Below are 26,800 nucleotides of genomic sequence, written 5' to 3'. Positions count from 1 at the left end.
GTTGTTTGCTTGCCATTAGCAACCGTTAGGGTGGAGTCATAAGCTCTCTGGGAAAGTTAGTATCACCTTCTTGGTGTTTATCTTATTTTATTTTAGGACACCTTTCTTCAAAGTAATTTTTTCTCCTGTTCAGAGTTTCTACAGAAGTCCATGATAGGAAAAGGTTTTAAATGTTAGTGCCTTGCCTATTGCACAATTTGCAAAGAGAATTGTGAATCCTTTGACTGTGCAGTGCATAGCACAATGTTGTTTGTTTTTTCCCCCCACTGTGTCTACCTCCTTATTTGTTACATTATTTTTTTACAGTGCATGAGGTCAGGGGCAATGCCTGACATACAAAAAGACTGATGGAAGAAACTGAGCTGCAGATTAATGCTGTGACCACTGAAATCCATAGCAAAATTCATACCAGCATCAGGGGCAGCAAGAATAAGCTTTAGGAAATTATTCAGACCTCTCTGAAGTCCTTCCACATACAATTCTATGTTTCAGTTGGTGAAAATAGGATTTTTCCATATTCCATATAATAATAATTATACTTCTGCATGAGGTATTTCACATGTGTTATTCATCAAAAAGGGAAATTTGAAAGCCCACTGGGACAACCAGATACAGAAAATTATGTCTGGTTTGATCTTAGTTTAGTTGAAGTTCAGATCCAGTGTTTCAAAGTAGAAAGGAAAAACGGCCTTTAGTATTTCAGTGCTTTCTATAAAGCAAAACAGACTGTAGGTACACACAGCTCAGAGCAGCCAACAGGAGTATTCTGTGGTATCTAACTAAAACAGGATCTCTTAGAATCCCATATGAGAAGCACCTTGTGTTCTTATACAATGTACACCATTAAAAAGCAGTTTGACCAAACCCTAATTGTGTTCTAGTTGTAGAACGCATAGTCGCTAGTACCCGTTTGCTCTTCATGTCAACTGTTTTTCCCTGTTTAAAAAAAAGAAAGAGGTGAGGGGGTGGGGGTGATTCTTCCAGGTTTCTCTGTTGTAATTACAACTTCTCCCTCATACAAACAGTCCCAACAGTCTAAAAGTACTCTTGATTCTTCACTTTTATGCAGTCTCCTTTTCAAAATAAATTGAAAGCTGCAAAGCTTCCAGTGGCATTAAATTTTGCATATACATTCACTTGCTGTAAAGGACGTTTTTTCCAGATTTTTGATGATTTATACTTTCTTCTAAGCTACTGCTGTAGTTTCCATAGTGAATGGTCTTTGATTTAGCTCATGGTTGTCAATGAAAAAAGACCTGAAACACAGCAGTGCTTCATACATTGTTTATCAGCCATTTGCCAGTGACATGAGAACCGCAGGTGAAAGGGTGGCTTTAAGTACATTTATTTTCATGCCTATGCATTCAAGCTGTTTACCTTGTAGAAAAATTAGGTGTCTTAGAGCTGGTAAGTGTGACTGACACTGTTAAAGACAGAGTGACTTCAGACATTTTCTTTCTGGTTTGCAGTAGAGGTGAGCTCATCTGGTGGTAGCTATCATGCAGTTGTTTCCTCAGATCTTTGCTTTTCACTGTATTCCTTTGCAGGTGCAGGGGTCTGCATCGTCACAAGTTGCTTTAAAGTTGTCCACTCTGTATTCTACACATCCTCCATCTACTAAGAATATGTTTAAGTACCTCTGAGGTGTGAATATAAATGAAATTTGAATCCAAATATTTCACCTTTCATTTTTGCAGCCGGACCCTGCAGGCAGAGACATCTCCATCCGACCGATCTTGGAGCACTGCGAAAACACTCACATGACAATTTGGCTTGGGATTGTCTACGCCTATAAAGGGCTGCTGATGGTAAGCATAGCTTGTTCTGCACAACACTGACTTCAAACTGCTGATAGGCATGAACCAAATTATATTTGTTTTTCTGATGGCTGGGAGTGAGTTCAAACTTCCTTGAATACACCTTTTATAATTGGACCTGCTTTGAAGTTCATTAGGTGGTAATATATGGATATAAGCATACCTAAAATAATTAAGACATTAATCGCCCTTAAGCTGAATACTATAGATATACCACAAACCAAGGAATTCAATAGTGAAAAGATGGGTCTGTGAATGAGACAACTTTATAAATAAAGAACCCAAATCATCTCAATTCCTTTGGATTCTCCAAAAAGGTAGGACTAGGTTATTCTAGATGCTTGCCTCTGAGTTGCAGATGTCCTTCAGGAAAAGCTGCAGGAGACACATGATTGATTCAGTCTGAATCAAAATAACCCTTTCGTCACTGAGGCCCATCTCCACAAAAAGCTTTACTTACTGAAATGGTCTCAGGAACCAGGAATCCTGAATCCTCATAGTTTAAAAAAACAAAAACAAAAAACCACAAACAAAACAACCTGTAAAGGTGACTATTAGTGATTAAATCTCCTAAGCCTGAAGGCTTTAAAAACATCTGGTTTTGACAGCACTGACCAGCTGAACAGCTATCTGAACAGAGCCCCATCTGGATCCTAAACCTAGATAAACATTAGTTTACACTGCCCGAAGGGTTCAATCTGTTCTGTGTATTTGTAGCATGCCTGTTCGTTAGGACACCCGTGAAAGACTGGGTCAGCTGCTTCCACTTGGCCTGGTCAGTGCTGCTGCCCTGGGGGAAGCTGGGGAGAGGGAGCTGCTGGTGGCCGGAGCCTTCCCTCTCCACAGCGAATGGCTGCTCCGCTGGGCTGCAGAGTCCTGCTGCTTTTCATGCTGCTTTTTTCAGGCTGAAAGATCTTTAAATATGAAATATGAAGTTCAACAGGAAGGGATGAGAGCTTTTCCTTTTAATGCGAAACAATAGCTTTGTGACAGACTGATCTGCTGCGGAGTGCCTTCAGGCAGAGAAGGCACTAGAACCAAGTGCCTCCGGTTACCAGATGAGAGCTCTGATCCTGGAGCTACTAGCTGAAAAGAAGTCTTCCCACCTTCCCATTTAAAAAAAAAAATAAAGAAAAAAAAATCAGCTTTGGGTGTAGATGCTTATTTTTCAGAGAATGTCCAAGCAGGCTGTGAAATCAAGAGCTAGGACATACTTGATCCCACAAAGGGATTAGTGGTTAGGAGAGATTCCACATCTGAGCACGATCTGAGTAGCTCTGGATTCAGAGTAACCTCAGCATGTAACACAGTATTGAGGCATTTGTGTTTTGAAGGCAAGGATGCCAGAAGTTAGGTGTTCTGACATTGACCAGCTTTGAGGCCACAGTTTGACAGTAAAATCTAACTGTCCATTGGCATAAAACATCATACTTTGTGCAAAAACAGCACATCACCCAAAACTTACCACTACCTTATATGTGGAGCTTCTTTACACACCCGTGAACTAGTCCAGCTCAAAAAACATTTCTGCAAGTGAAAGGGAACAAGGGCTCCTTCAGGCTGTCAGAGCCCCTGCACCCATCTGCAGGGCCCGTCTGCAAGTCCCTGTGTGGAGCTGGGAGCTTCTGAAATTCCTATTCACATTTCTTTGTTTGATTCTTCCTAATCTGCAAAGTGCCAGTTTCTGATTTTGTATCTTTGAAGCCAAATCTTCCAAAAAGGTACAGCCAAACTAGAAAGCATAGCTTTAGTAACCAGTTGCTGACAAGGTGTTTAACTGTATTGCAGTAATTACGTTGTGTGGTGATGGATTGTATCTCTTAGGTCATTTATTTATCTTTAGGGATGAAGTTCTTAACTTTTCATCTCTTCTCTAGTATATTATTTTATTACTGCTTTGACATATCTGTCAATAAATTCCTGCTCTTCACCTGGGAGAGTATTTTTCACTTTGCATATTTAAATTTACAAGATTTTTATTAGATAATTTGCTAAAAGGAACAATGTTTTCCATACTTTTGTTACTTTCCAATCTCCTTGTATAGAAATTTTGAACAGTTCATTTGGTGTTCCTCCAGGTAGAATTTACCAGTGTTCCTCATAAAAGTACTTAAGACATTTTTCTCCATGGTTCTGTTTGAAAAGTAAACAAGTAAATGCGTTTGCTTCACTCACAGCAGTGGAAATGAACAAATCAAATTAAAATTCCTTTAAAAATAGTGAGACTCCAACAAATAGTGGTGATTTGTGAGACTGAAATGGTGGTGATTTTTTTGCAAAAATAACTTCAATAATGTTTCAAATTAAAAATTAAAGAGGGAAAATAACATTGTATATTTTAAAAATACATTATCAAATAATTTTCTTTGACATTTCTTTCAAGATTGAGTTGTGCTGGGCAGTAACCAAACTGCATTGGTTCTCACTAGTCCTTTGCCCTAGACTGGTTTGTTGGCATGTATGTTGGACTGTTTCCTACACGATATGTGAGTGTTGAAGTTTGCAAATGCCATTTAGCATTACTCACTGTACTTATTTCAGGCACACAGTGTTTCATAACTGCCAGTGAAATATACACTTTTTATTACTCCAGTGCCCTTTTATCACACAAATCACTACATATGAAAAAGAAGATACTCTTTGGAATCACGTAAATAATTGCTATGGTGAGTTATATGAGGACAGCAGGATTGATGCAATTTATTTTATCACCAAGGATGTTTCTGTGCGCCGCACGCCACACATACTTTACCTTCAGAACAAAACCCAGAACCTCTCATGTTACTGTATCATTTTATAAAGGTTTATCTAATATGAAATTCTGCAGTTTGTAATAATAAAATACTTATCTCTAACATACTTTATACTAAAGAGCTAGTATTGCTAATTACAGAACAATGCAATATTTAAGGTGAAATGGCTTAATGATTTAGTCAGCCTAAAATTATTTACAGTGACCTCTTGCTATCTCAAAATGGGAATACTTTAAGTTGGGATAACCTAAAAAAGTACTTTTTTTTGGCTTGAAGATATAAAGCAATACTGTCTATTCTGATGACTTAAATGCACTGATGCAGTGAATCAATCACTCAGGTTAGGGCAGAGCATGAAAGGGCAGGATAGGGAAGGCCAGGCAAGGCAAAATAAGGGAAGGCATTACTCGCCAGGATGCACGGGTTCCTTCTGTATTAAGGTGAGCTAACATTAAAAGTCAGATTCATGATTCTTCAATTGCCTTTGAAGGGGTGTGAGGAAATGTTTACTAACTGCATGAAGGCTTCTCAGTTACTGTATTCAGATTCTCGAGGACCAGTGACCAGAGAATAATAATAAGATGACCATCCTAAATCTTGCCATTGTCATTGTGTTAGTCTTCTTAGTGACCCTGGGCAAGTCCCACCATACATAAGAGACCCAGTTATTTTCCCACCTCAGGTTCAGCTTCTAAAATGCTACACACAAGCTCAAGGTCTGGCTGTGTGTACCTGGTGACCATCAGCTGCAGTATGTCTAGGTTTTGATTTTTGATGATCTAGACATGGTTGAAAAGTACCTTTACTTTGTATATTCCAAAGGATGATAAAAATTGCACTATCTTACTTAAACTTGCCAGTGGTACATTACTTGTGATTGCACTAACATCTTTCTGAGGGTCATGAATTCTTTTTCTGATCTCAGCCAGAAAAATACCAGATTAGGGATGGATTGGACTCCTCTAGAGCACTTTTGATTATGAACCACAAACACTAGATTTGTCTACAGTTTGATTCTCCTCTTCCTGATAAGGCATTTAATTAACATTAGACTCAAGGTGTACATACATTGAAAGTTTCTTTGTGTTGCTGACATATATTACAGTTACTTATTTTTCAGCTATCGAGAAACAGGTTTTCGAGGCCAAGGTATATTTTCAGTTTGGCTGTTGTGCTCCCTATCAAATCCTAATTTTACCCTCTAAGTGTTAAATGAGAGGTTTTCAAGCTACAGCTAATATCAATGTGAAATATGGGACAGCATTAAGTTAGGAATTTTTGAAAACCTATGCTCTTATTTAGTAGCTTCCCATTAATAGTTACACATTGAGATCTATCACCTAGATTTCAATCAGTTTAAATTTGTTGTATGGATTTTGAAACATACTATTTTAAATAGCAATACCACGCAGTATTAAGACAAACACTACTGAGAAATCCACGTAAGCTGCATAAATATAATCGGTTTTATTCAATCTTGCAATCCTATTAAAAAAAAAAACCAAACATGTTGAATTGTGTCACTACTTTTTTTTTTTTTTTTTTGTCATTTATTGCCCAAGTTCATGTATCAGCCATTTCATTAATTTACTTAGGATAGAAATTACCGTAATAGCTCTGTAGTCACTGAAGATGTTCCACCTTCTCTTTTCCCATATGGCCTCTTTATATCTGAAGTGCAGCTTTGCCAGAACACCAATAAATATCAACAATTAAGTCCAACAGTCCAGACAACTTCTAAATCAATTCCTAAAACTCCTGCATGCAAGTTATTGGATCTCTCTGATTACAACAGTTTGTCTTGGCAGGGTTTTCAAGAGCTCTCTTACTGCTGGAATAAGCTGCAGTTCTCTATTTTGGCAGGACGTGAATGGATTGTTCCATCTCTATATAAATATAGAATAAAAATATTCATTAAGTATATCTTATTATGTATCATTACTATTGAATTTGTCATTTTCCAAGGAATGAATCATTATTAGGATTCTTTTCTCTCCACATACATTTTTAGAAATCCTTATGAATTCTGTTAATGCTGCTAGCCATTCGTTTTCTACTATATATCTAACTTTCCTTTCCACTATCTGTGTTTTAGAACTTTATTTCATAATCATTATTATGAATTTCCTCTTTTTAAACTTGTGTTACATTCAGTCTAGTCTTCAGCCAGTTTTATTGCTTGTTTGTTTTAAATTCCACAGCAACCAAAATAATTTATAAGGTAAGGAAAGCTTCTTTACACTTAGGAAGTTTAGGGCAGATTGTTTACAGCACATACTTAAGCATCTTTCAGTTGGTATTTGTAAATATTCCTGTTGCTTCCCCTGCTCCCATCTCCAATAGCTTCCTTCACTTTGATGGCTAATCCACAAACATGCTCCTCTCTTGGTGAGCAGGAGGGGAGAGCGTCTTCGTCAGGGTACATTGTCCTTACTAGCCCAAAATGCCTCTTCTCTGAATTCCAGCAGAGGTTGGTTACATGACAGACACTGGTAAGAAAATACCCAGCCAGAGTCCAGGCAGTTTTTAGTCTGCACAGAAGCAGAAACTTCAAGGCTTATAGCGTTCAGGTATCTACAGATGGTACTGAGGGCTGGCCTGACCATCCTTGCTGGATGCTGGATGTAGATTCCCACCTTAGGTGCTTAAGCCCTCTCTGTACAACTAATCCAGGAGCTGCTTAGGAACAGTACAGCTGTGGTGTGTAACATGCACTCCTCATTTTTACTGTTTTACTATATTTACTCAATATAGACTGCATATAACAGAAAAAAATTTCACTCCGAGGGAAGTGGAGCAGGATGCCCAGGGAGGCGGATCAGCCTTCATCCTTGGAAGGTTTCAAGACCAGACTGGATAAAGCTATGAGCAGCCTGGTCTGACCTCAGACCTGAGCCTGCTTTTTGTGCAGGAGGTCGCACCAGATGATTTCAAGTCCCTTCCAATTATCTTATGATAGTGTATCAACAATATGTCTATTCTCAATCTCTTTATCAAATTGATAAATTTTATGTGCAGAAAAATTGAATAGCTTCCAGATTATGTTAAAATTCCTGATTATTTTCTGAAAATACCTTTAATTTTTAACACATTTACTTGCGTTCTTTCCTAATTCCCTTCCTGATCGAAAAGAGTACTCGGAAGGAGCGACTCCTTCTTTCGCAATTAATTTGCATGATTCCAACTCATACTTATGGTGGGTTTAGCACCAACCCATCTGTCCCATCTTACAATCATTAAAGAGGAAGATAGTTAAGCTTTGTGGTGGGGGAAGGTAGTTTGTAGTGGTACCAGATATTTGTTTTAGCTTTAATAAAACATTGACAGGGTTTTAGCATCCAAAACATGTTACCATATGGTTTTGTAGGAAAATTTTTTCCCTATGACCGTAAGAAAACTTCAAATATATTCTTAAAATATTGCAGATATTACAGTATTCCCTTACATGTCTCTTGGCATCAATTTTTAAATAGCAGAAATAGATTTAAATTGTAGCATACACTTGTTTTTATCAGAGATGTTTCATGGTTTTACAGTGTTGTGATTGTGGTAATCTTATGCCAGAGACCATATAAAGCTATTCCAAATGGATATTCGCTAATAACCAATTGCGTATTTGCTTCAGCTTAGTTACTATAATGTGTTTCATGACTAAGCAGAATTTTCACAGAAGAAATTCAAATACAGTCTGAATAGAAGGAAGGGGAAATATTTTATTAACCTCTTGATTTGGGAGGCCTGGAGTATAAAGTGGAAAATTATTTGTGGATGCATGTCAGTGCCCATAGCTTTGGGCAGCTGCCTTTCCATCTTGCCCTGGGCAGGACCCTATGAAGTGCCCTGCATCATGAAGGACTTTGCCAAGACTTTTATGAAGAAAGAGCCCTTCAACTGAATAGCTGAATATCATATCTTGCATTAAAAAATATTTAGCCATTATCCTAATGCTCAATAGAAATATTAAGCTTCCCTTTAACACTGTCTATCCAGAGCAGCTCTGTGAAAATGAACTAAATACACTGCCGACTCATACCGGATCAGGGGAGGGACCAATGGTTTAACATCTGATTGTACTGTGAAGGTAGGAGAACTACAAGGATATAGTTTGTCTTTCTGTCTGCTAACCTTATTTGGTGTGCTGGCAATTAAAAAGAATCACTTTTCTATGCATCTTCCTGAAAATGTCTCAGTACTTTTTACTGTCCAATTCTCTAATGAAAACCTGAAAATCAAAATGCTTTTTTTTTTTTTTTAACTTTTGAAAATTCTCATTGAAAAATATCTGCATCATTTTCACTGAAATAAAAATGTACTTATGTCTGTGATGATCTGGGTTTAATAAACGAACATGAGTAGGGAAACCCACAGGTCCAGCTCCATGGTTACTTCACACTGAGAGGCCTTTACAGTCCAGAGTCTGGAACCACCTTTGTTTTAAGGGGTGGCAGGAGGGGAAATCTCCCAGTAATCCAGATAGGAGAAAACAACCAAACAACCCAAAAAAACAAAACAAACAAAAAAATTCCCCAGATGTTAGATCTTTGAAGTAAAGGCTTGCTTTTTTTCTTTGCTGCAGCACAGCAGGGCTGTGATCCACAAGTGAGCATGGTTAAGGGATACTGCAGGACAGTAATTAGCTGCAAAGCTGAGCCTGGTCCAATGCATAATCTTTCCAAAACCATACCCTCTAGTTATTGGCAAGCATGCCTTCTGACAAGATTGGACACTTTTCCTCTGGTATTTGTTTGCTCATTTCATATCCTCAGTATAATTTTCTGTCTTTATCTTGCTTTCCTAATACTGTTTATAAGCCATGTTCAAACTATAAGCAGACATGACTTTGAAATGAAACGTGTAGACAAAATGGTTTAAGGGCAGTACAGTGAAAGACAGACTACAGGAGAATAAATAATTTCCTGCCGGTAGCTGCCGTTCTATGCAGTCCAAGAGCAAATTAAACACTTGATTATATTAATATGTGTTGTGGGTCGGTAAGCAATTGTCACTGTGTTTAGCAGTAGTTCTGGTGAACAAGATTTAAAATGAACTAGCTAGTAGAGTTTTGCAAAACAGTGTTTATTGTTTTCCAACACTTCAGCTACAAACACTTTTGTCATATTCCCAGCCATCACAATTTGGTCAGGTCAGTACAAGATTTTTAAAAATTAAAGTTTGCCTGTTAAACTCTCTAAACACAAATATTGTATTCTCCATAGTCCTGTTATCCCTCTAAGATTTTAATACAAACTTATTTCAGTGACCAGGATTCTATCTCTAGTCACAGTGGTATAATCCTGTTGTCTTCAGATACTGTTTTCCACAAATTTTTACAATGGTTGTCTCACAGCCTTTTTAGCTGTAGTGACAACACAGTTTAAACCCACCTTTTCAGCTGCTAGAAAGGTAATACTCTAAATCAGAGTAGTGTCAAATGGAAGCTGTCTAGCCTCAAACAACAGATAAAACAAAGTAATCTTGCCTGCACAGTCCATACCTTCAGAGAAAACCCAAACTAACATTTTACACCACTTTCTACATGAGCAAGATGTGTACTTAGTAGACCAAAATGGGTAAAGGCTTTAAGTTAATGACTAATGATGTAGGAAGCATTCATAGTTGTATTCTCAATGTGTTTCTGGTTGAGATCCCCAAAGGGACTTACATTAGACTGTTAGACTTGACAGTAGACTGTTGTGTTCCTTAACTTTCAGGTAACTGCTTTCTGTAGGAGAATGCATAGCCCTAAGTTACTAATACTCCTGTGATGCACAGGATCCATCAGGAACCTCAGGACAGGAATTGTAACTGCCATCAAGGAGCTGCCTAAGCGAGCTGGTATAAAACAGCGGGGACAGATGTGTCCTATCCCTCTCTGAATCTATTACATTAGCACTGCTAAGAGCCGCCTGCTTCCATCCTGATGTGTTCATGCACACCTTCTCTAAAGACTGTTTAATCAAAATTCTCAGCAGAGATCGTAACTAACATCCCACGCAAGTGCCCAAGTAATGAAGATAGTCAGCCTCTCATTACATAAAATCTGACAGCTCTGAAAGAAGTTTGAGAGCTCCTTCTGAAGACAGCCTGTACTCTGGGGCTAGGGAGAACACCCCAGGCAAAATCTGGAATTGTGCCGTGTTGTCCAGACCTTAAGCTGTGCAGTGGTCATCACCAGCATGATTGTCTTGAATGAAGACGGCTGCTGCTGTATTTTGTGTGGGACCCAAGCTGGCAGACATGCTCTGAGAAGCCTTTACCAGCTTGAGCCCTCTAGGAGCAATAGGAGGAGAGACAGCTGCATTGCCAATCCCAGCAGGCAGCCTTAAATATCAAATAGTCCTTAAACTGCACAGCAGTGTCAAGACTCAGGTGTCCCCAAGCGTAATGAGAAGTGTGATTTAAATAGCTGGGCAAGACTAATGTTTAAAGTTTAGGTACTAGGAGTAAAGAGCAGCTGAACTGGGGTACTGAGTCCATGTTTTTAACTGGAGGTCATAAGTTTCATATTTAAAACTTGTCAAGTAATCATCACTAACATCTGCATCACATTCCTCAACCAAGCCATTTTCAGGATTTTTGCCGTCTTAAAAATGAATTTTTAATTTGTGCAGATTGGCTGAGACTCAGGAAGGGGGACAATATGAAGGGCAGGTGGAGGGAAGGTGTCATGTTCCCTCAGGAAGGCTCTGTCACAGAGGCGAAATCTTACCAAGCCAACAGAGCCCTGCAGGCACCTGTAGCAAGCAAACAAGGAACACCTCTGCAATCACCACTGTCCTGGCAGCAGGTTGCAGAAAACTCTCAGTTTTTATCCATGTTTGAGTCTCAAAGATGAACTGTGACTTTTAGAAAAGGAGAGCTCACTTCCTGAGGCAAGCATTTTACCCAAAATGCCAATAAAAATTAAAAACAATGCTCTCAAATTTATAGTGCATTATTCTGAGGAAACCCACTCCCTTTCTGTAGTTATCATATAAATAAATATCTTCCTTTCATCTGGAAGATACTTAACGATTTTTCACGCTGTTGTCAATTATAAATGAGAATGGGCCAAACCATAACCCCCACAACACTGTTCAAATGATCTTTTTCCATTATAATTGATATTTTAGATCGCTTTATAACTGCTTCAGCTATAAATTCATGCCCATTATTTGTAATAAGTGCTGGCCTCATTTAAGTATGTTGGCTGTATTCCCGGCATAATGCTTTTGGAAGGGAATGTGTTCATACTGGGCGAAGTGGGGGAGAGTGAGGGATGACCTACAACCCTAAAAATCTCATTAATAATTAATTGCAGCAGGAGAAGATAGTCATCTACTCCATAGTTAATTAGGATCTCATCCCTTTAAAACATGATGCAGACATACACGCGAGGATTCCTTCTACCCCTCAAAACTGCTCAGCCCAGAGCAGCCTGTTTGTCAGTTCAGGGGCTGGCAAGGTGTAAATCTGCAGCACAGCTGAGCTGTGCAGCACCAAGAATGCAGAACAGGCAACGCTGAGATGGTGGAGTGTCCGGGAGGAATAAGTTTGTATCCTGAAAAAAGGTATCACCAGGGTATATCCCCACACCAGCCAGGTCAATACAGTGGACAATTTGCTTCTGCGGAGCCTGTAGAGGAGTCTGTACATTCCCCTGCTCTGTCTGTGCATGGTGCCAGACCCAACAGCAGAGTGCTGCCTGCATCCTTCCTTATTGGAACTATCATCTTGGTTACCTGAGGAGCTCTGAAAACATCTTAGGGGCTGAGCTGCTTCTCTGGCACAAAGCTACCGAACTCAATAAACAGCTTACCCACCTCAACTGCCCCACCTGAATGGCTCTGAGACCCCTCACTGCTCCAGGTAGCTGTCTACATATACCTTGACCCCTCGAGAGCAAAAACCTCCCATGCTGCACCTGCAGCAGCCACTACTTTTCGTCAAGCACTTCTTAGGCAGCTGGGTAGGGCAGGAGAAGGGGCAAGGGACCAGGGTGAGGTGTGGGCTCTAGTCCTGCTAGAGATAGGTAAAACCAAAGTGTTAGGCCTGCAACAAGAAGACAAGGGAGTGCCGTGGATAGGACCATGTTCTTCAGGTGTGTGTGGAGGAGACAGCGTGGGAACGGTGCAGAGGAAGGCTTGGGTAAAGATTGCAAGGGCAATGGCTGCTGCTCTTGCTGGGAAGGGCCACCCCTGCCTACATATCTTAATAGATTGCAGCAGTGACGGCAGCATTGAGAAGGTGGGTGAGCAAGGGGCTTGCCTGGACTAGGCAGCACCTCCAGCCTGCCACACGCCATGGGCTGAGAATGGATGCCTCATCTGCCAAAGCCTTCCAGCCAGGTCTGCTCACGAACATGTGGCAGGGTAACATATGTGCTGTAGGCAAGAGAACAAAATAAGCTAGCAGACAAGCTCAGCAATGGGAGGGCAGGGCTGGCAGTGCAGCAGTAAGTCCTGGTATGAAGTGCCTGGGTGAGTAGGTAGGTGGATGCAGCCTGCTGGTCCCTGTCTGTGGGAGTGCAAAGTAGCTGAGTCACAAATGGTTGGGTTTGTTGCCATTGTTGGCTGAGGAAAAAACTGAGCAAATAAACAAGGAAATTTGCAGTTATTAACATCCAGTTGTTACTACAGTTGAAAGCATGTGAGGGCAAAACTGAGTTTGGACAGCAAACATAACTCTGTCAGTTCCCTACTCTCTTGCGCTTGACTGGCAGCCAGTGTTCTTCTAGTCCAGGTTATTTGCCTTTGAAATTTTTTATGGTTTTTCCCACAGGAAAAAACCAGAAGGCAAATTTTTACTAGGCAACTGCAATTAATCCCCATCATCACAGACCTCTGATTTCCTGCCTTGCCACATGGGTTGCAGTCGTAGAAAAGGAAAGATTATCTCCATCCATGACATGCAGTGGACAGATGTGGTGGTCTGGGAGGAAGGATGTCAAGGTCAATGGGAGTGCGCCTTTTTTCTTTCTCCTTCTTGACTGTCTCTGCAGTGTGATCAGAAAAGCTAGAAAACACAGAAACCATGTCTTGGGTCTCAATAATGGCTCCTCTCTCTGTCCTTCCCTTCCCCTCGATGCCATCTGCTGTCTGCCATCCTTCCCAGGGCACCGTACACTCTTATTGGGCTTTGCCTAGACTGTAGGCTGGGTTACCTATTTACAACATCTTGAGTTTGCTTGTGGTTTTACTGCATTGCCAGAATTTCTCTGAGGAATGCAAAAGCAAGAAAATAATCCTTTGCAGCACTTCATGTTGTAGAAAAATCTAATTAAATTTCAAGGGATGAAGACAGCTTCCTTACACTAAAGACTTTCCCCTGCTGAATCACAAAAGCATATTGGAAATAACAAAATACACCAAAGAAAAAAGCAAACAAAAAATTGCCACAAAATGTTTTATGCCAGAAATCATTAGACAACTGCAATTGAAAGGCCATTACCAACTCCCACTATAATAAAAGACTTTATAATTGCAGTCTGAACAACTAGGGTGACACTTTCTACATTGTGTATTTATCTCCCATGGGACATATCTTGGCACTGCTGTTTATTAATGTAGATGATAATCATATAATGAATGACTGGATTGATAAGAGTATTTTGAGAACAGCTGCTAAAAATAGTTAAAAGAACAGAGCACATTATATCTTTACTAGAATCCTTGAAAACAAACAGGAAGAGCTGTCTTTAAAAATTAGTAAAAGTATAAAATAGTCATAGCATTTAGAGAAATTTGTTCCCATCACAAGTAATTCCAGGCTTCATATTTTTCTTGTAAGAATCAAGAATCCGTCCTAGTGAGCAAAACGAATCACATGGGTAATTAGCTTTTGGGTGAGAGGTAGGTGTATATCTCTGTATTGTAGTATCACCTGTATTTGTCAAGTTAGAAAACATACCAGTTTTAAATGAATGTTTTTTCTGGATGTCAGCCAATTCCTCTTATAATTGTCATCTTTTTTCCTTCTTTTACCATTCCAGTTATTTGGGTGTTTCCTAGCCTGGGAGACACGGAATGTCAGCATTCCTGCTTTGAATGATAGCAAGTACATTGGCATGAGTGTATACAACGTGGGGATAATGTGCATTATTGGTGCTGCTGTTTCATTCCTTACTCGAGACCAACCCAATGTGCAGTTCTGCATCGTTGCTTTAGTCATCATATTCTGCAGCACCATTACTCTCTGCCTTGTGTTTGTACCTAAGGTAGGTGAATTTGTTTAGCGTGGGTCTGGATTTTTTTCCCTTCTGTTTTGTAATGGTGATTTAATGTCTAAACGTTCATTGCCTTTTCAAGTACAGGGGATGTGTGTGACTCCTAACTAAACCAAGCCCATCTATAATCTCTTGCCTCTGGAAGAGGAAGAACAAAGCTTCATGAGATTTTGGAGAAAGCAGTCTATGCAGAGTGGCAGGAGAGTGAACATGCGTGTTTCTAATGCCTGTATCTTTACTGAATCTTTGCCTGGGGAAACACAAGTTATTTTCTGTAATTTCAATGGAATAGTCTCCATTTCCAACTTGTAGGAACTTTCTAGAAAGCGTGATCAGTGGGGATTCAGGAGGGACAGGTCCAGTTGTCTACTCTGCCATGTTTCTTGTGTACCCTAAGCAAGATAAACAAGATCTCTGCTTCTATACCTATAAAACAATAAGACCTTTTTAGTTCACTGGCATGCTCTAAGGCAAACTGTGTTGAGACTTCTAAGGTATTCAGGTATCGTGGTACAGCAGAGTTTATCAGTACTTCAGAGGAAAACTGCATGTATGCTGCAAATGCTGACACTGAAGATGTATTTACTAATGGGTATATTAATGGACTAAGTAAGGCACATACCGGGAGGCATATGCTTTCATTTGGTTTTGCTCTTTCGGGCTCTAAGGATGTGTTTGTTGTGCATTGTTGGAAGAGCTGAGAAGACACTTACCCGGAGGGGTAGAATTTGATCATTTCACTTGTGCATTTAAACCTTAGACATGAGTATGACAGATCTTGAATGAAGGCAAAACTGGTTCTACATAAGTTTACTTTAGAAAAGCCTCGGGTTCTGGAGAATGTATTTGGCATTTTGAAGTAAAATGTGTAATTATATTCATTTTAAGTGACTTGCATAAATCTAGCTTATCACCCTAAATCAAATGCGTACGCAGTTGGATGTCTGGAATGTTTGCAAGGCAAGAGTCAAGATGCAGGTTCTTTCACCTCTGGAATCTGTTTTTAGGTTTTTCAAATGAGTAGTGATAAAAAGGTTGTGACTCTTTACTGGTCCACATTCAATAAATGTATGGAGCAAATTACAGTGAATAGGTTCTAGTGCTAAGTGGCATCCCTGGTGATGGTTCTAACAGGGGCAACAAGAACTATATGTGTAAAAGAAACAAGAAAATAAATTTATCTCATAGTGTTCCCTCTGAAAGAAATTAGAAGCGCATGCTAGCAATAGAAGCTGACTTCTGATCTGCAAAAAAGAGAAGTAATTCATTCTCCAGGAACAACTAACCAGCATAGCATGTTTTTACAAGTTCTGCACTTCACCTCTCAAATATTAAAAAACTGTACAGACATATATAGTTATATTTTTATTCTGGACCTTGGAGAATAATTGTAACTTCATTCTAAATTAAGGGAACATTCACAAACACAGCAATGGAGAGTACTTTGAAATACTGCAAGATTTAAGTGTGTAAGCTGAATGAAAATGCATATTAAAACTCTGATGCCAAAAATACCTCCACAGAATGTCAGAACTCTCTTCAAAGAGAAAATATTATTAATGCTGTGACATGCTCTTCTGCCCCTTTGCTTTCATGCTCCTTTGCCCATCCTTCTTTTCTGCTGCCACAGTCACTGAAATTACTTTTCTATTTCCTTTTTTAACCCCTTCATCTGCTCTTCTTTTAAACCCCAGTTACCCTGCCCTCATTTTTCCTCTCAGTTCTTTCTACTCAAAATACAAATATGAACTGTAGCCTTCCAGCATGAAGTAATTCATCTTATTCCATGTATTGTCAGGTTTCCAAATGCTTAGCTATTTTGTATTAAAAATGATCCTCACCTAAGGTACAAAAATAAGATGCTGAAGCAGGAGCTGGAGTGCAGCACTTCCAGTGCCCATGCAAGTGCTTTCACAGCTGGAGTTCTTCTTGCACTCATATGTTTTGCCCTACATTTCTTCTCACCGTGGTGTGCCACAGTTACAGCAGGACAGCTGGCAAGCGCTCTTTCCTGCAACCTGCTCTAGCACAGGCTTCACAATAGCTTGTCTGGACCCCTCAGATGATTAGATCCAACACCACCCAGTCTGTACATCTAGGTAAGATGTCGGTGCGAGAGAAGCACCAAATCTCTCCCCTTAGCAAGTATGTAGTGAATTAGTACAATTTTGGTGACACAGGAAGATTGCTAGTGAAATACTAAAGCTGTGGCTTATCAAGTGCAGGAGAAGCTAATGAAGACTTGAAGACTGCACCTTTTCATTTATTACACTGTGGCCAGACAGATGCAAGCAGTGATGTGGGTTTGGGTCCGATGAGTACTTCTACTTCTCTGCTCTACAGAGTAAAACACATTCCTTTTAACTATTCTGCAGCAGTCTCCTGAGCCAACAGTGCTGGAAATCCCGTTTTGCCCCACAGTCTTTTTATAAACATGAATAGGCAACTATTCAACAATGTAAGCAAACTAGAGAATGAAACATGACATTTTCCCTTTACTTCTTGTCAGCTCTACTAATCTTATTTACTTATAACATGGTGATCACTGTATTTCTCCAGTTAAATGTCCACCTCGTTCACTACCATTTTGTTCAGCATCAAGCACCTCAGAAAAACATGAGGAAAATCCCATAGTGGAGTAAGATAAATCAGGGGAAAATGATCATCGCTGTCCTCAAATACAAAAGTTAGTATCTATTATACTGCATCCTACTTAGAGTAACTGTTGACATTCTTGTTATCTGATCAAAATGTCCAAATATTTTTAAAACTGTCATAGATTTCTGGGTTCAAGCATATCTTGTAGAAGTGGTCTGCAGAATTCAAACATACATTATGTGTATTTTTCCTGTTAGAAGTTAACTGCTATGTCTAATCATCTTCTTAAGGGTGAACATATCTGTAGTACTTTTCAGCATACTCATCACTTCTTTAAAAGAAGCAATCCTAATATGTATTCTCCCTTCATGAAGTGATTTTCTCGTGTTTATCCATGTTTATCAAACTTCCATGTCCTTCCATTTTTTCTGTTCCATTCCTTTCGAGACAGAACATTGTGCTCACTTCTAGTCGCACACCAAAAGCATACCATTGTTGGCTGCAACAGCATTAACACACTGATTCTGATCTGGTTTCCTGTAGAGCAGCAAGGCAAAATCAGTTCTAGGGGGCCAGGATTAAAACATTAATTTTCTGTGTTGGTAGCATTTTTTGTCTGTTTGCCATTGACTCTTTATAGATATTCAGCACTGACTCTGTCAAAATTGAAACTACACAGATACAAGGCAGCAAGACACAAACTCCACTGACTTTATGGCTAGCAAAAGCCATAAAAGCTCATCTAACCTCATCCCTTGTACATGTGAGCCAACAACATGGCTCATGGACTTTTCCACCTAATCCATATCATGTGAATGAATTAATTAGAGCATATGTCCTTGTGGTAAAACATCCAGTCTTTAGCTATAGACTTCCAGATGAAGCTGAGTCTATTGATGGATGGATATACTTCTATCTTATATTCAGTTTGAACTTAGATGACATAAAATTGAAGAGCTTTTATCTTGTAACACTTTTGCCTGCTAATTTAAGAAGCCTTGTAATTACCGTTCTTCACCTTTAACTTCATTTTAATGCAGTTTTTGGTCTGAGAGTTAGACACACCAGTCATTACAACCAGCCTAATTAGAATCAAAGAAATGGGGGAGGGGAGAGGCAGAGGGCTCTAGGAAGACTCAGTTACAGCAGGTTACTCAGGGTCTTGAGCAGTTGGGTCTTGATTATCTCCAGGAATGAAGACTCCCCAACCTCTCTCAGCATCTATACAAGGATTTGACTACACTTACAGTAGAAAAAGGTTTTTTTCTGATGTTTAAATGAAATTTCCTGGTTTTCATTTTGTGCTTCCCTTCCTTTCGCAGGGCACCACTGAGAAAAGTCTGGCTCCATCCTCTTTACTCTCTCCCATCACACATTTATACACACAAACGATGTCCCCTGATCTCTTCCATCTCAAGGCTAAACAATCATCAGCCTCTGCTTGTATCATAAAGGCTCCAATCCTTTTCAACAGTTTTGTGGCCCTTCATGGGGCTTCCATCAGTACACCCATGTCTTTCGTGGGCTGGGGAGCCCAAACCTGGACACAACACTCCAGGTGTGCTCTCACCAGGGCTGAATAGATTGCCCCCATTGGCCCAAGGCACTGTGGGCTTGTGTTCCACTTGGTGTCCACCACAAACCTCAGTGCCTTTACTGAAAAGCTGCTTTCCAGCCAAACACACCTCAGCCTGTTTGGGTGGGCGTTTGGGGTTTCTTTCTCCCTAAGGGCAAGACTTGGTATTTCCCTTTCCTCAGCTTTAGGAGATTTCTGTTGGCCCAGATCTCCAGTCTCTTGTCATCACAGTGAATGGCAGCACAATCATCTGGTATGTCAACCCCTCCTCCTCCTTGAGGATCATCTGCAAACTTGCTGAGGGTGTGCTCTGTCCCACCATCCAGGTCACTAATAAAGATGTTAACCAGCATTGGTCCTAGTGTGAACCCCTGAGGTACAAGCACTAGTGACTGTCTCCCACAATCCTTTGAGCCTGGAAGTTCAGCCAGTTTTCAGTCCATCTCCCTGGCTGCTTACCTAGTCACTACTTCATCTGTTGGACTGTGAGGACATCATGAGAGACAATGTTGAAATCTTCACTTAGGTCAAGAAAAATAACTCTCTCCCAAGGGACCTGTGGCAGGCCCAAAACCACAACCCAAAGTGGCATCTCTGTTATTCTGCACAGATCACACCACCTCACTTAAATACAAATGGAAATAATGACATGGTGTTGAGACGCTCATGATGTCTATCTTCAGAAGCTTTTATCAAAGTACAGCCCTAGTCCTCTAATCATTCTTCTAGCACAGAATAAGAATTTGTTCTTCCTTTAGGGGATCTCATTGCATTAAGCAGACTTTAAGAGATACATCCTCCCTTTGAGGAAGCTGTCTACCAGCCCAGACACCTCACTGAAGAAAGCTATCAGGTTGTTCAGGCAGGATTTCCCCTTCATAATCAATGATGACTGCTTCTAATCACCGCTCTTAATATGTTTGAAAATGGTTCCCAGGAGGATTTGCTAAAGCATCTTCCATGGACTGAGGTGAAAGTGACAAGGAAGTATTTGCCCAGATCCTCCTTCTCACCTCTCTTGAACACAGCTGTAACATTTCCTTTCTCTCAGTCCTCAGCAACATCTCCCAATCAACATCACCTTCCAAAGGTAATTGAGAGTGGCCTCACAATGACATTGGCCAGCTCCCTTAGTCTTCAGAGATACACTTTATCAGGTTGCATGAACTTGTTGTGTTCAAATGCTTTAAGGGTCTGGGATTTCTGAAGGCAAGTTTTAGCAGTGAAGTCTAAGGGGAAGAAGGCCTTGAGAACCTCAGCCTTCTCATCTCCTTTGTTACCTGAAAAACGAAATTTATCATCTTCAAGCATCATCCTGATCTGCAGACTTGGTCTGTAAATACCTATGGTGCTTCAGCATCTGATCGGTCAGATCTCTCTCTAGCAGGAGTTAGGTCCTTATTTCATGCCACCCCAGCTGCAGAACAGGTTCATTCTCTGAAGAACAAGAGGAACCAGTTCCAAAATGGGGCTATACCACAAAATCTGGCTGTGCTACACTTACAAAATGATGGCCTCTTCTCTCTTTCCAGACAAGTCAACAGCTTTGGAATTACGATGCCATGCCTATGCTCTCAGGGCAGGGAGCTCCTTCAGCTTGGCCTGTATAGAAATATATATATTTATGCTGCTTGGCAAGTAATCATAAATTCTGTATTCTCTAGAGTAATCTGAGTAGCTCTCTTCTCTGTGCCAAACAGCTAGTAGCTTTCTCTCCTCATGTTGAGGTGATATTTTCACATTGTCACCGAGTGTTAAATCTCACTTATATTTGCTTTAATTAAGTATGTTTAAGGTTAACCTTTTTGTAAGTGGCTTATTTAATTTATTTGAACAGATTTGGTTTATTTTGAGTCACTAAAACCTAATGAGTTTTCTGTTATCTCCAGAGTGCAATCTCCCATGAATTCTTTCAGTTAATACTCCTGCTTCATGCCTCTCTCTGCTTGAGTGTTACTTGTAAAAGTAGGAAAGGAGAAATTTCAGATGAGACTGTACCTGGTAAGAGAAGGGCTTAGTGGGTTGTTTTTTCTTAAGGAATATATCCTTCAAAAGTATAAAGATATCAATGAAGGAAAAAATGTTTGATGAAACATTAAAATATATTTTAATATAATTAAAATCCAGTTAAATATGCTTTAGATTAGTTTTTCCTAATTTTATTGAACACTTCCCTTTGCAACATCATTTTGGTTCAACCTGCTCAGAAATCATCTCAAGTATTGCACATGGCAAGCAGAGCTGACTTTCCAGAATTTTGTAGTTGAAAGTCAGAAAGGAACTCTTGGTTTGCTTTTCAATATTTTGAGATACAAAAGAAATAGCTGCAAAATTAAAACCATGGATGGGATTTCTTAGGATTTTAAACCTTTCAGCTCATCACACTGAGGACAAACCCAGATGCAGCCACACAGAACAGACGATTTCAGTTCACTCAAAATCAAAAGAAAGAAGATTCAAAAACATCAACATCAGTCACCAGCGTCAATCAGGCCAGCACATCTCGACTAGAAGGACTGCAGTCAGAGAACCACCGCTTGAGAATGAAAATTACAGAGGTATTGTTTATTGTATATACTGCCTAGGCATTTTTGTTGTTGCAATTCTCTAATCTGCTTAAATGTTGACTACTTTTTAGAGGGAAAAAAATTGCTTTCCCAGTAGAAAAATATTGAAATCATAGAAAACAGATTATTTATATGAATAGCCAATTAATACAGCGAATACATGGTAGGTGTGATAAAATGAAAATGTGCCTTAGCAAATTAAAATGAAACTTCCCCTGTTTATTTGTAACAGGCAAATTACCCTGCTGCTTCACACGGGTGTGCTGAGCAGCACAGAGCAACAGCTCTAGAACTGCAACCTTTACCTGCAAGCGTAACAGAGACGTGCAGCCCCAGGGGCACCGAAGAGCTACCTTTGTTCCTGTTTATGGCTGAGCTCAGAGATTGCTGCTGCTGTTATTTCTCAGCCTCTGTGAAAGTTCCCACAAAAACTTGCTAGACAGTTTTTTACATTTGCCACAAAAGAGAACTACATATTTTCTTAAGGTGGAAAAGATCTTTACGATCATGTGGGCTGACCCTTTTGGCACAAAGGCTGTGAAGTTTCTTCAGTCTCTACCAAGAAAAAGGATAAGTGCATGGAGTGCATGAATTTCCGTAGAACTAGAATATGTATGTTTTTCATTGTCCATCCTTGCTCAGGAGACCTCAAACAATTACAAATCAGCCTTGAAGACTGCCTATTTTGTGTGACAAGATAACCATAACTGATCTATGTCTTACAAAAAAATTAACCTGTTCTTGCCTAGTGTGTGGAGTATTCTTATACCTTGAAGAAAAGGTATTTTGATGCAACCATTGTTTCTTCATCTTAACTAGCAACAATTGCCTAGGTAACCAAAAGGTGTTTACTCAGACTACCAAAGACTCCAAAAGCAGAAGTTACCTCTGCCTTGTTAAAGAAATTTAGTTCAGCTTTGCCAGGTCTCTTTCATGTGAGAGCCTTGCAGTTTTTAATAAAGGCTCAGCTGGCTATACTGGCTATTTCAGTTTCTATATTCTGCTGTAGTTTTTTTTCTGCTAAGCCTCCCAACTCACAAGATCTCAGCCTGTGCCTGGCAAGGCTCAGGACAGTGATCACAGGTAAGGCTGGTTAGGGCAATTGAGCCATATCAGTGCACACAGGGCCCTGCTGATCTTTCTAGGCTTTGCTTAAACAGATCAAATTAAATCCTCAGAACCAGTAGGTCCAAATAAGAATTTCATTATCAGGGGGATTTGGAGAATACCCTACTATGGCTAGCAGCTAGACCTCTAGCTTATCTACCTTGAGTTGCTATGTCCCAGTTCTGTAAGGAAAAAATGTAAATCTAGATTCAGCACTTCTAAAATTCATTTAAGCCAGTAAGGAGTGGGGTGTACTCTGGATATCGCATCCTGGACAACTGTTCACAGAGAGTATCCTAGATCACCATTAAGATGTTTGTATCTGGTTATTTTCTACTGGGGCTGTAGCCAATTGAATACAAGTTACCCTCTGGGGAGAGCACCCCGTGTTCAGCTCAGTGCTAAAAGCTAGGGGTGTACCAACCTGGCATTTCTGCTGTGGCTGTGTGCTTCTCTCCCTGTCCCTCTAGTCTTAAAGGATGCTTCTGGGGAAAGAGAGGACTGGGATTTTTGTTTCTTCCCCCTCTTCTTACTTCCATTTTGTTCCCTTTTGGAAAGTTATGTTTGCAATGGCAGTTTAGTGCTAGCTATCAGATTACACAGTTATTACACTTACAGAAGACACAGAAAAAAATGAAAAACACTGGAGTAATTGTAAATTCAGGAAAGCGTGGAGCGTTCTTAGCCCCAAAACCAAAAACTGTGAGTTGGATTTTCTTCAAAATTTCACACACACACACACACACACACACGTGTAGAGGAATGAAGGCAGTGGGTAGATTGGCATTGATAACATGCAGCTGTGGCCTTGCTTCAAAGGCAGTGGGTTGATTGACATGGACAATGTGCAGCTGTAGCTCGTTTCTGCAAAGTGATTAAATAGCTCTGAGGAAGCACTGGATGAAGGATGAGTATGGGAGAAGGAAGGACTTAGATGTAGCAGAGAGAAGGAGCAGGGTGGTCTGGCCTTGGGAAGATAGAAAAACAGCAGGGATGGTAGAATCTGACCCGTGGTAAAGCCTTGTTGCAGTTTGCTAGTTTTGCTTGTGCTCTGAAAATTGGTGCCCTGTGTGAGCCAAACTGATTTGGACTTCAAACCTCAACACACATGAACACAAACAAAAAGTCTAATAAGGGTGTGTCTGTCTAAGAAAAGTAAAAGGAGTAAAAATAATCTTTAGGACAAAGTAACATTCCTGGTAGAGTTGACAGCAGTCAGTCACATGGCTGGACATGTCCCTAATGACATAGTTCACTTATATTCTCCTGTATGTTTCATAATTTGATTGACTCAGCAAAGTGGTTATAGCTGTGTATGCTGTATTTGTATGCACAAATAATAAACATTTGAGAGGTTATCAGGCTGGGCTTCCTAATGCCTATTTCTTTCTAATTCAGCTGGATATCTGAATTGCTTAACATGTCAACTACTAAGATTATTCTTCTCATATGCCCTCTGCAACATCACAGCTGAATGTGGTTTGTTACTTATAGCATGATTTTTAGAGGTAGCATTGTAGTGCTATAAGAAAATTCTATTTGGCACAGTGTGGCAATTGCATTGCCACCTGCCTTCCAGCCTAATTATAGAAAGCTATGCAGTTACTGCAGTTACCTGAAACAATGAGTCGCATTTTTAGGGATTCATACTCTTTCTGTTTTGCAGCTGGACAAAGACTTGGAAGAGGTCACAATGCAACTTCAGGACACTCCTGAGAAAACAACATACATTAAGCAGAACCACTATCAGGATCTTAATGACATTCTTAGTATACGGAACTTTACAGACAGCAAAGGTGAGAGCTAGTAAAAGCCATTAGTAGCTTAACCTGCCAAGATTTTAAATAGCAATCTTATTGGATTGGTTCAAGAGCACTCAGACCTCTGTAAGATAGAGCTTTAAATATTTTGGTTGCTTTACAGAAAGCATGCAGATTCACATAGTAAGCTATATGTTATAACTATGTATATGTATAGTTATTTATCTGTATGCATGTCTTCTGTTTTATGTCCTGTGTGTATAATACACATGGTAAAGTGGGGAACTTTCAGAAGTATACTTGTGTTCAGAAGTCAAGTTTTCTGTGCTGCATGGAGAAAGTCACAGAATGTTTCAGATCTTGTGAGTTAATCAAGCCAGCCTTCAACAGTAGGAAGCCCAGTTTAGTATGTGCTTGTCTGTGCAGGACATTCAAATCCTGCTTTTGGAAACTGCTGTCAAGCACATAGGACAGAAACGTAAATATTTCAGTGCTAGTTTGGACTCTAAATGTAGAGTTGAAGGCACTCATGTATGAAAATTCTTCCCTAGGAACTGGTAAAAAAGGATTTAATGATGACTGTAATATTCCTAAGTTGTTTCTACTGTGTCTCTTGCATTGCTCCCTGAAGAAACACATGCAAAAGAATTGCTTTCATTAAAGCTATTTCACTTTTGGAAAGCAATAAGATCTGGTGTATAGCGCAATAAAGTGGAAGCCAGGACACCCAGCTTCCATTTCTGACTCTAGAATGGTTCTACTTTGTGACTTTTGGCAAATGAGTTTGTACAGCTGAATATTGCTATGGCATGTGAAAAACTAGTTGCCCTGTGTTGGGAAGTCATAGACTGGCATGTTTGCTGCAATGCTTGGCTCAGGCTTCCTATTGATGTGGCAGTGTAACCTTGGTTAAGTGGAACAGAAGCTACTCCTGTAAATACAGTTGTTGAAGAATAATTTTAGAGCAACAGCAACAATTCACATATGCTTTTGAAATATATTGAAATTTTGGTTGGATAAGGTTACTTTTTCATGTGCCTTTTGTTTTTGCCTGTGTATACACTTGGTTGTGTAACTTGTGGCAAAAAAAAAAAAAAAAAAAAAAGGAAGAGCACCATAGAGTTCCCAGTGTCCTTTTTAAAATTAAAAAACAGAAGGGGGGAGGGGGGGGGGAAGGAGGAAAAGGAAAACGTAAATAGCTGCTGGAGGCGTGTGATTGTTGGGCTGAGATCAGCAGCAAGAACTAACATCAGTGAGTGGGATGAGGCAGTTTTACCAAGTGTTTGAAAGGAACACATAGAATGTTCCACCCATGTCAGATGCTCCAGGAGAAATGATAATTCATGAATAGTACTTCAGGCAGAAAAGATACATTACATTGTGCCAAATGCCCATCTGAGTTTGGGTATGTGAAATAAAAATGATTCTTAAGAGATACGTCAGGTGTAAATTTAGGATGGGATACTTCCCAGAGCAGTTTGTATTCCATTAACAGTAGGATGCTGGCAATGAAATCAAGAAGAAAATATAACCTTTCTGCACTTGAGACTATATCTACAAAAGATATTGATGCCTAATGGCTGCTTTAAACAGAAGCATCCAAGATTGTGTTCCTAATTTTTCCCCAGTACATTTCCCCAGCTTCTACATTCCTGCTGCAGGATACATATTTAAAATCACCTGTAAATACAGAGCCTTAATGTAGCTTGGAACCATGTATTATTTCATTTATATCCTGAACCATATATCAGGATTTACAAGGTAGATATTCTTCTGCATACTGAAGTTGCTGGACGGTTTTCTGAACAGACCTACCACATCAAGCTCCACGCAAAAAGAGAGGGGTGAAAAAAGAAGGATGTTTTTCCTTGGCCATCTTTATATTGGAGCATCCATACACCTGGGAATGAGGAAGACCTGGATCCCAATTTGAAGCAGGTGTCTGAAGCTGGTGGAGAATGCCCCAAGCATGAGTATTATGGACTATCCTGATCCTTACTTGAGTGACATCAAATATTCATACTTCCAGCCTCTGAGCCACCCTGTTCAATGACCCTAGCTAGCCTTTTTCTGTCCCTCCATTCGTGTTTCTTCTGCCTCTTGTTTTCTCTTTCCCCACTTCCCTGTTCCTTAGCTATATATCTGAATCTCTTCTCTATTTCTTTCACCACATCCATTCCCAACAGTCAACCTATGTGCTTAATTTAAATTTGCCATTCCAATCAAAATAACAAGGCTTTGGAGAATTCATGCTGCTGAGTCACTGCTGCTTCTGTGCAGATGCAAACAGACATCTCTTAAATGATACTTAAAAAAATTCTGGCCCTTACAGCTACAGGAAAGTTAACTCTGACTGACATAACTATGCTTTCTGTAGCTATGTATTTCATGTAACTTTCTGTAAACGATAGTACAGAA

The 26,800-nt window shown here is 39.8% G+C and overlaps 1 protein-coding gene across 2 annotated transcripts in view; it reads left to right on the top strand.

The window, feature by feature from the left end:
• The window catches only part of GABBR2 (gamma-aminobutyric acid type B receptor subunit 2), a 487,779-nt gene that overhangs the window by 443,331 nt on the left and 17,648 nt on the right, over positions 1-26,800 (top strand). For both annotated transcript variants that reach the window (XM_055706084.1, XM_055706085.1), the window contains exons 14-17: positions 1,698-1,808; positions 14,541-14,765; positions 21,324-21,506; positions 24,289-24,418. In XM_055706084.1, the coding sequence (XP_055562059.1) occupies positions 1,698-1,808; positions 14,541-14,765; positions 21,324-21,506; positions 24,289-24,418 (649 nt within the window). The remainder of the gene's footprint in view (positions 1-1,697; positions 1,809-14,540; positions 14,766-21,323; positions 21,507-24,288; positions 24,419-26,800) is intronic.

Source organism: Falco cherrug, chromosome 3, assembly GCF_023634085.1.
Source record: "Falco cherrug isolate bFalChe1 chromosome 3, bFalChe1.pri, whole genome shotgun sequence".
NCBI classification, from domain to species: Eukaryota; Metazoa; Chordata; class Aves; order Falconiformes; family Falconidae; genus Falco; species Falco cherrug.
Note: the sequence above shows the minus strand (reverse complement) of the source record. Positions and strands in the feature narration are given on the sequence as shown.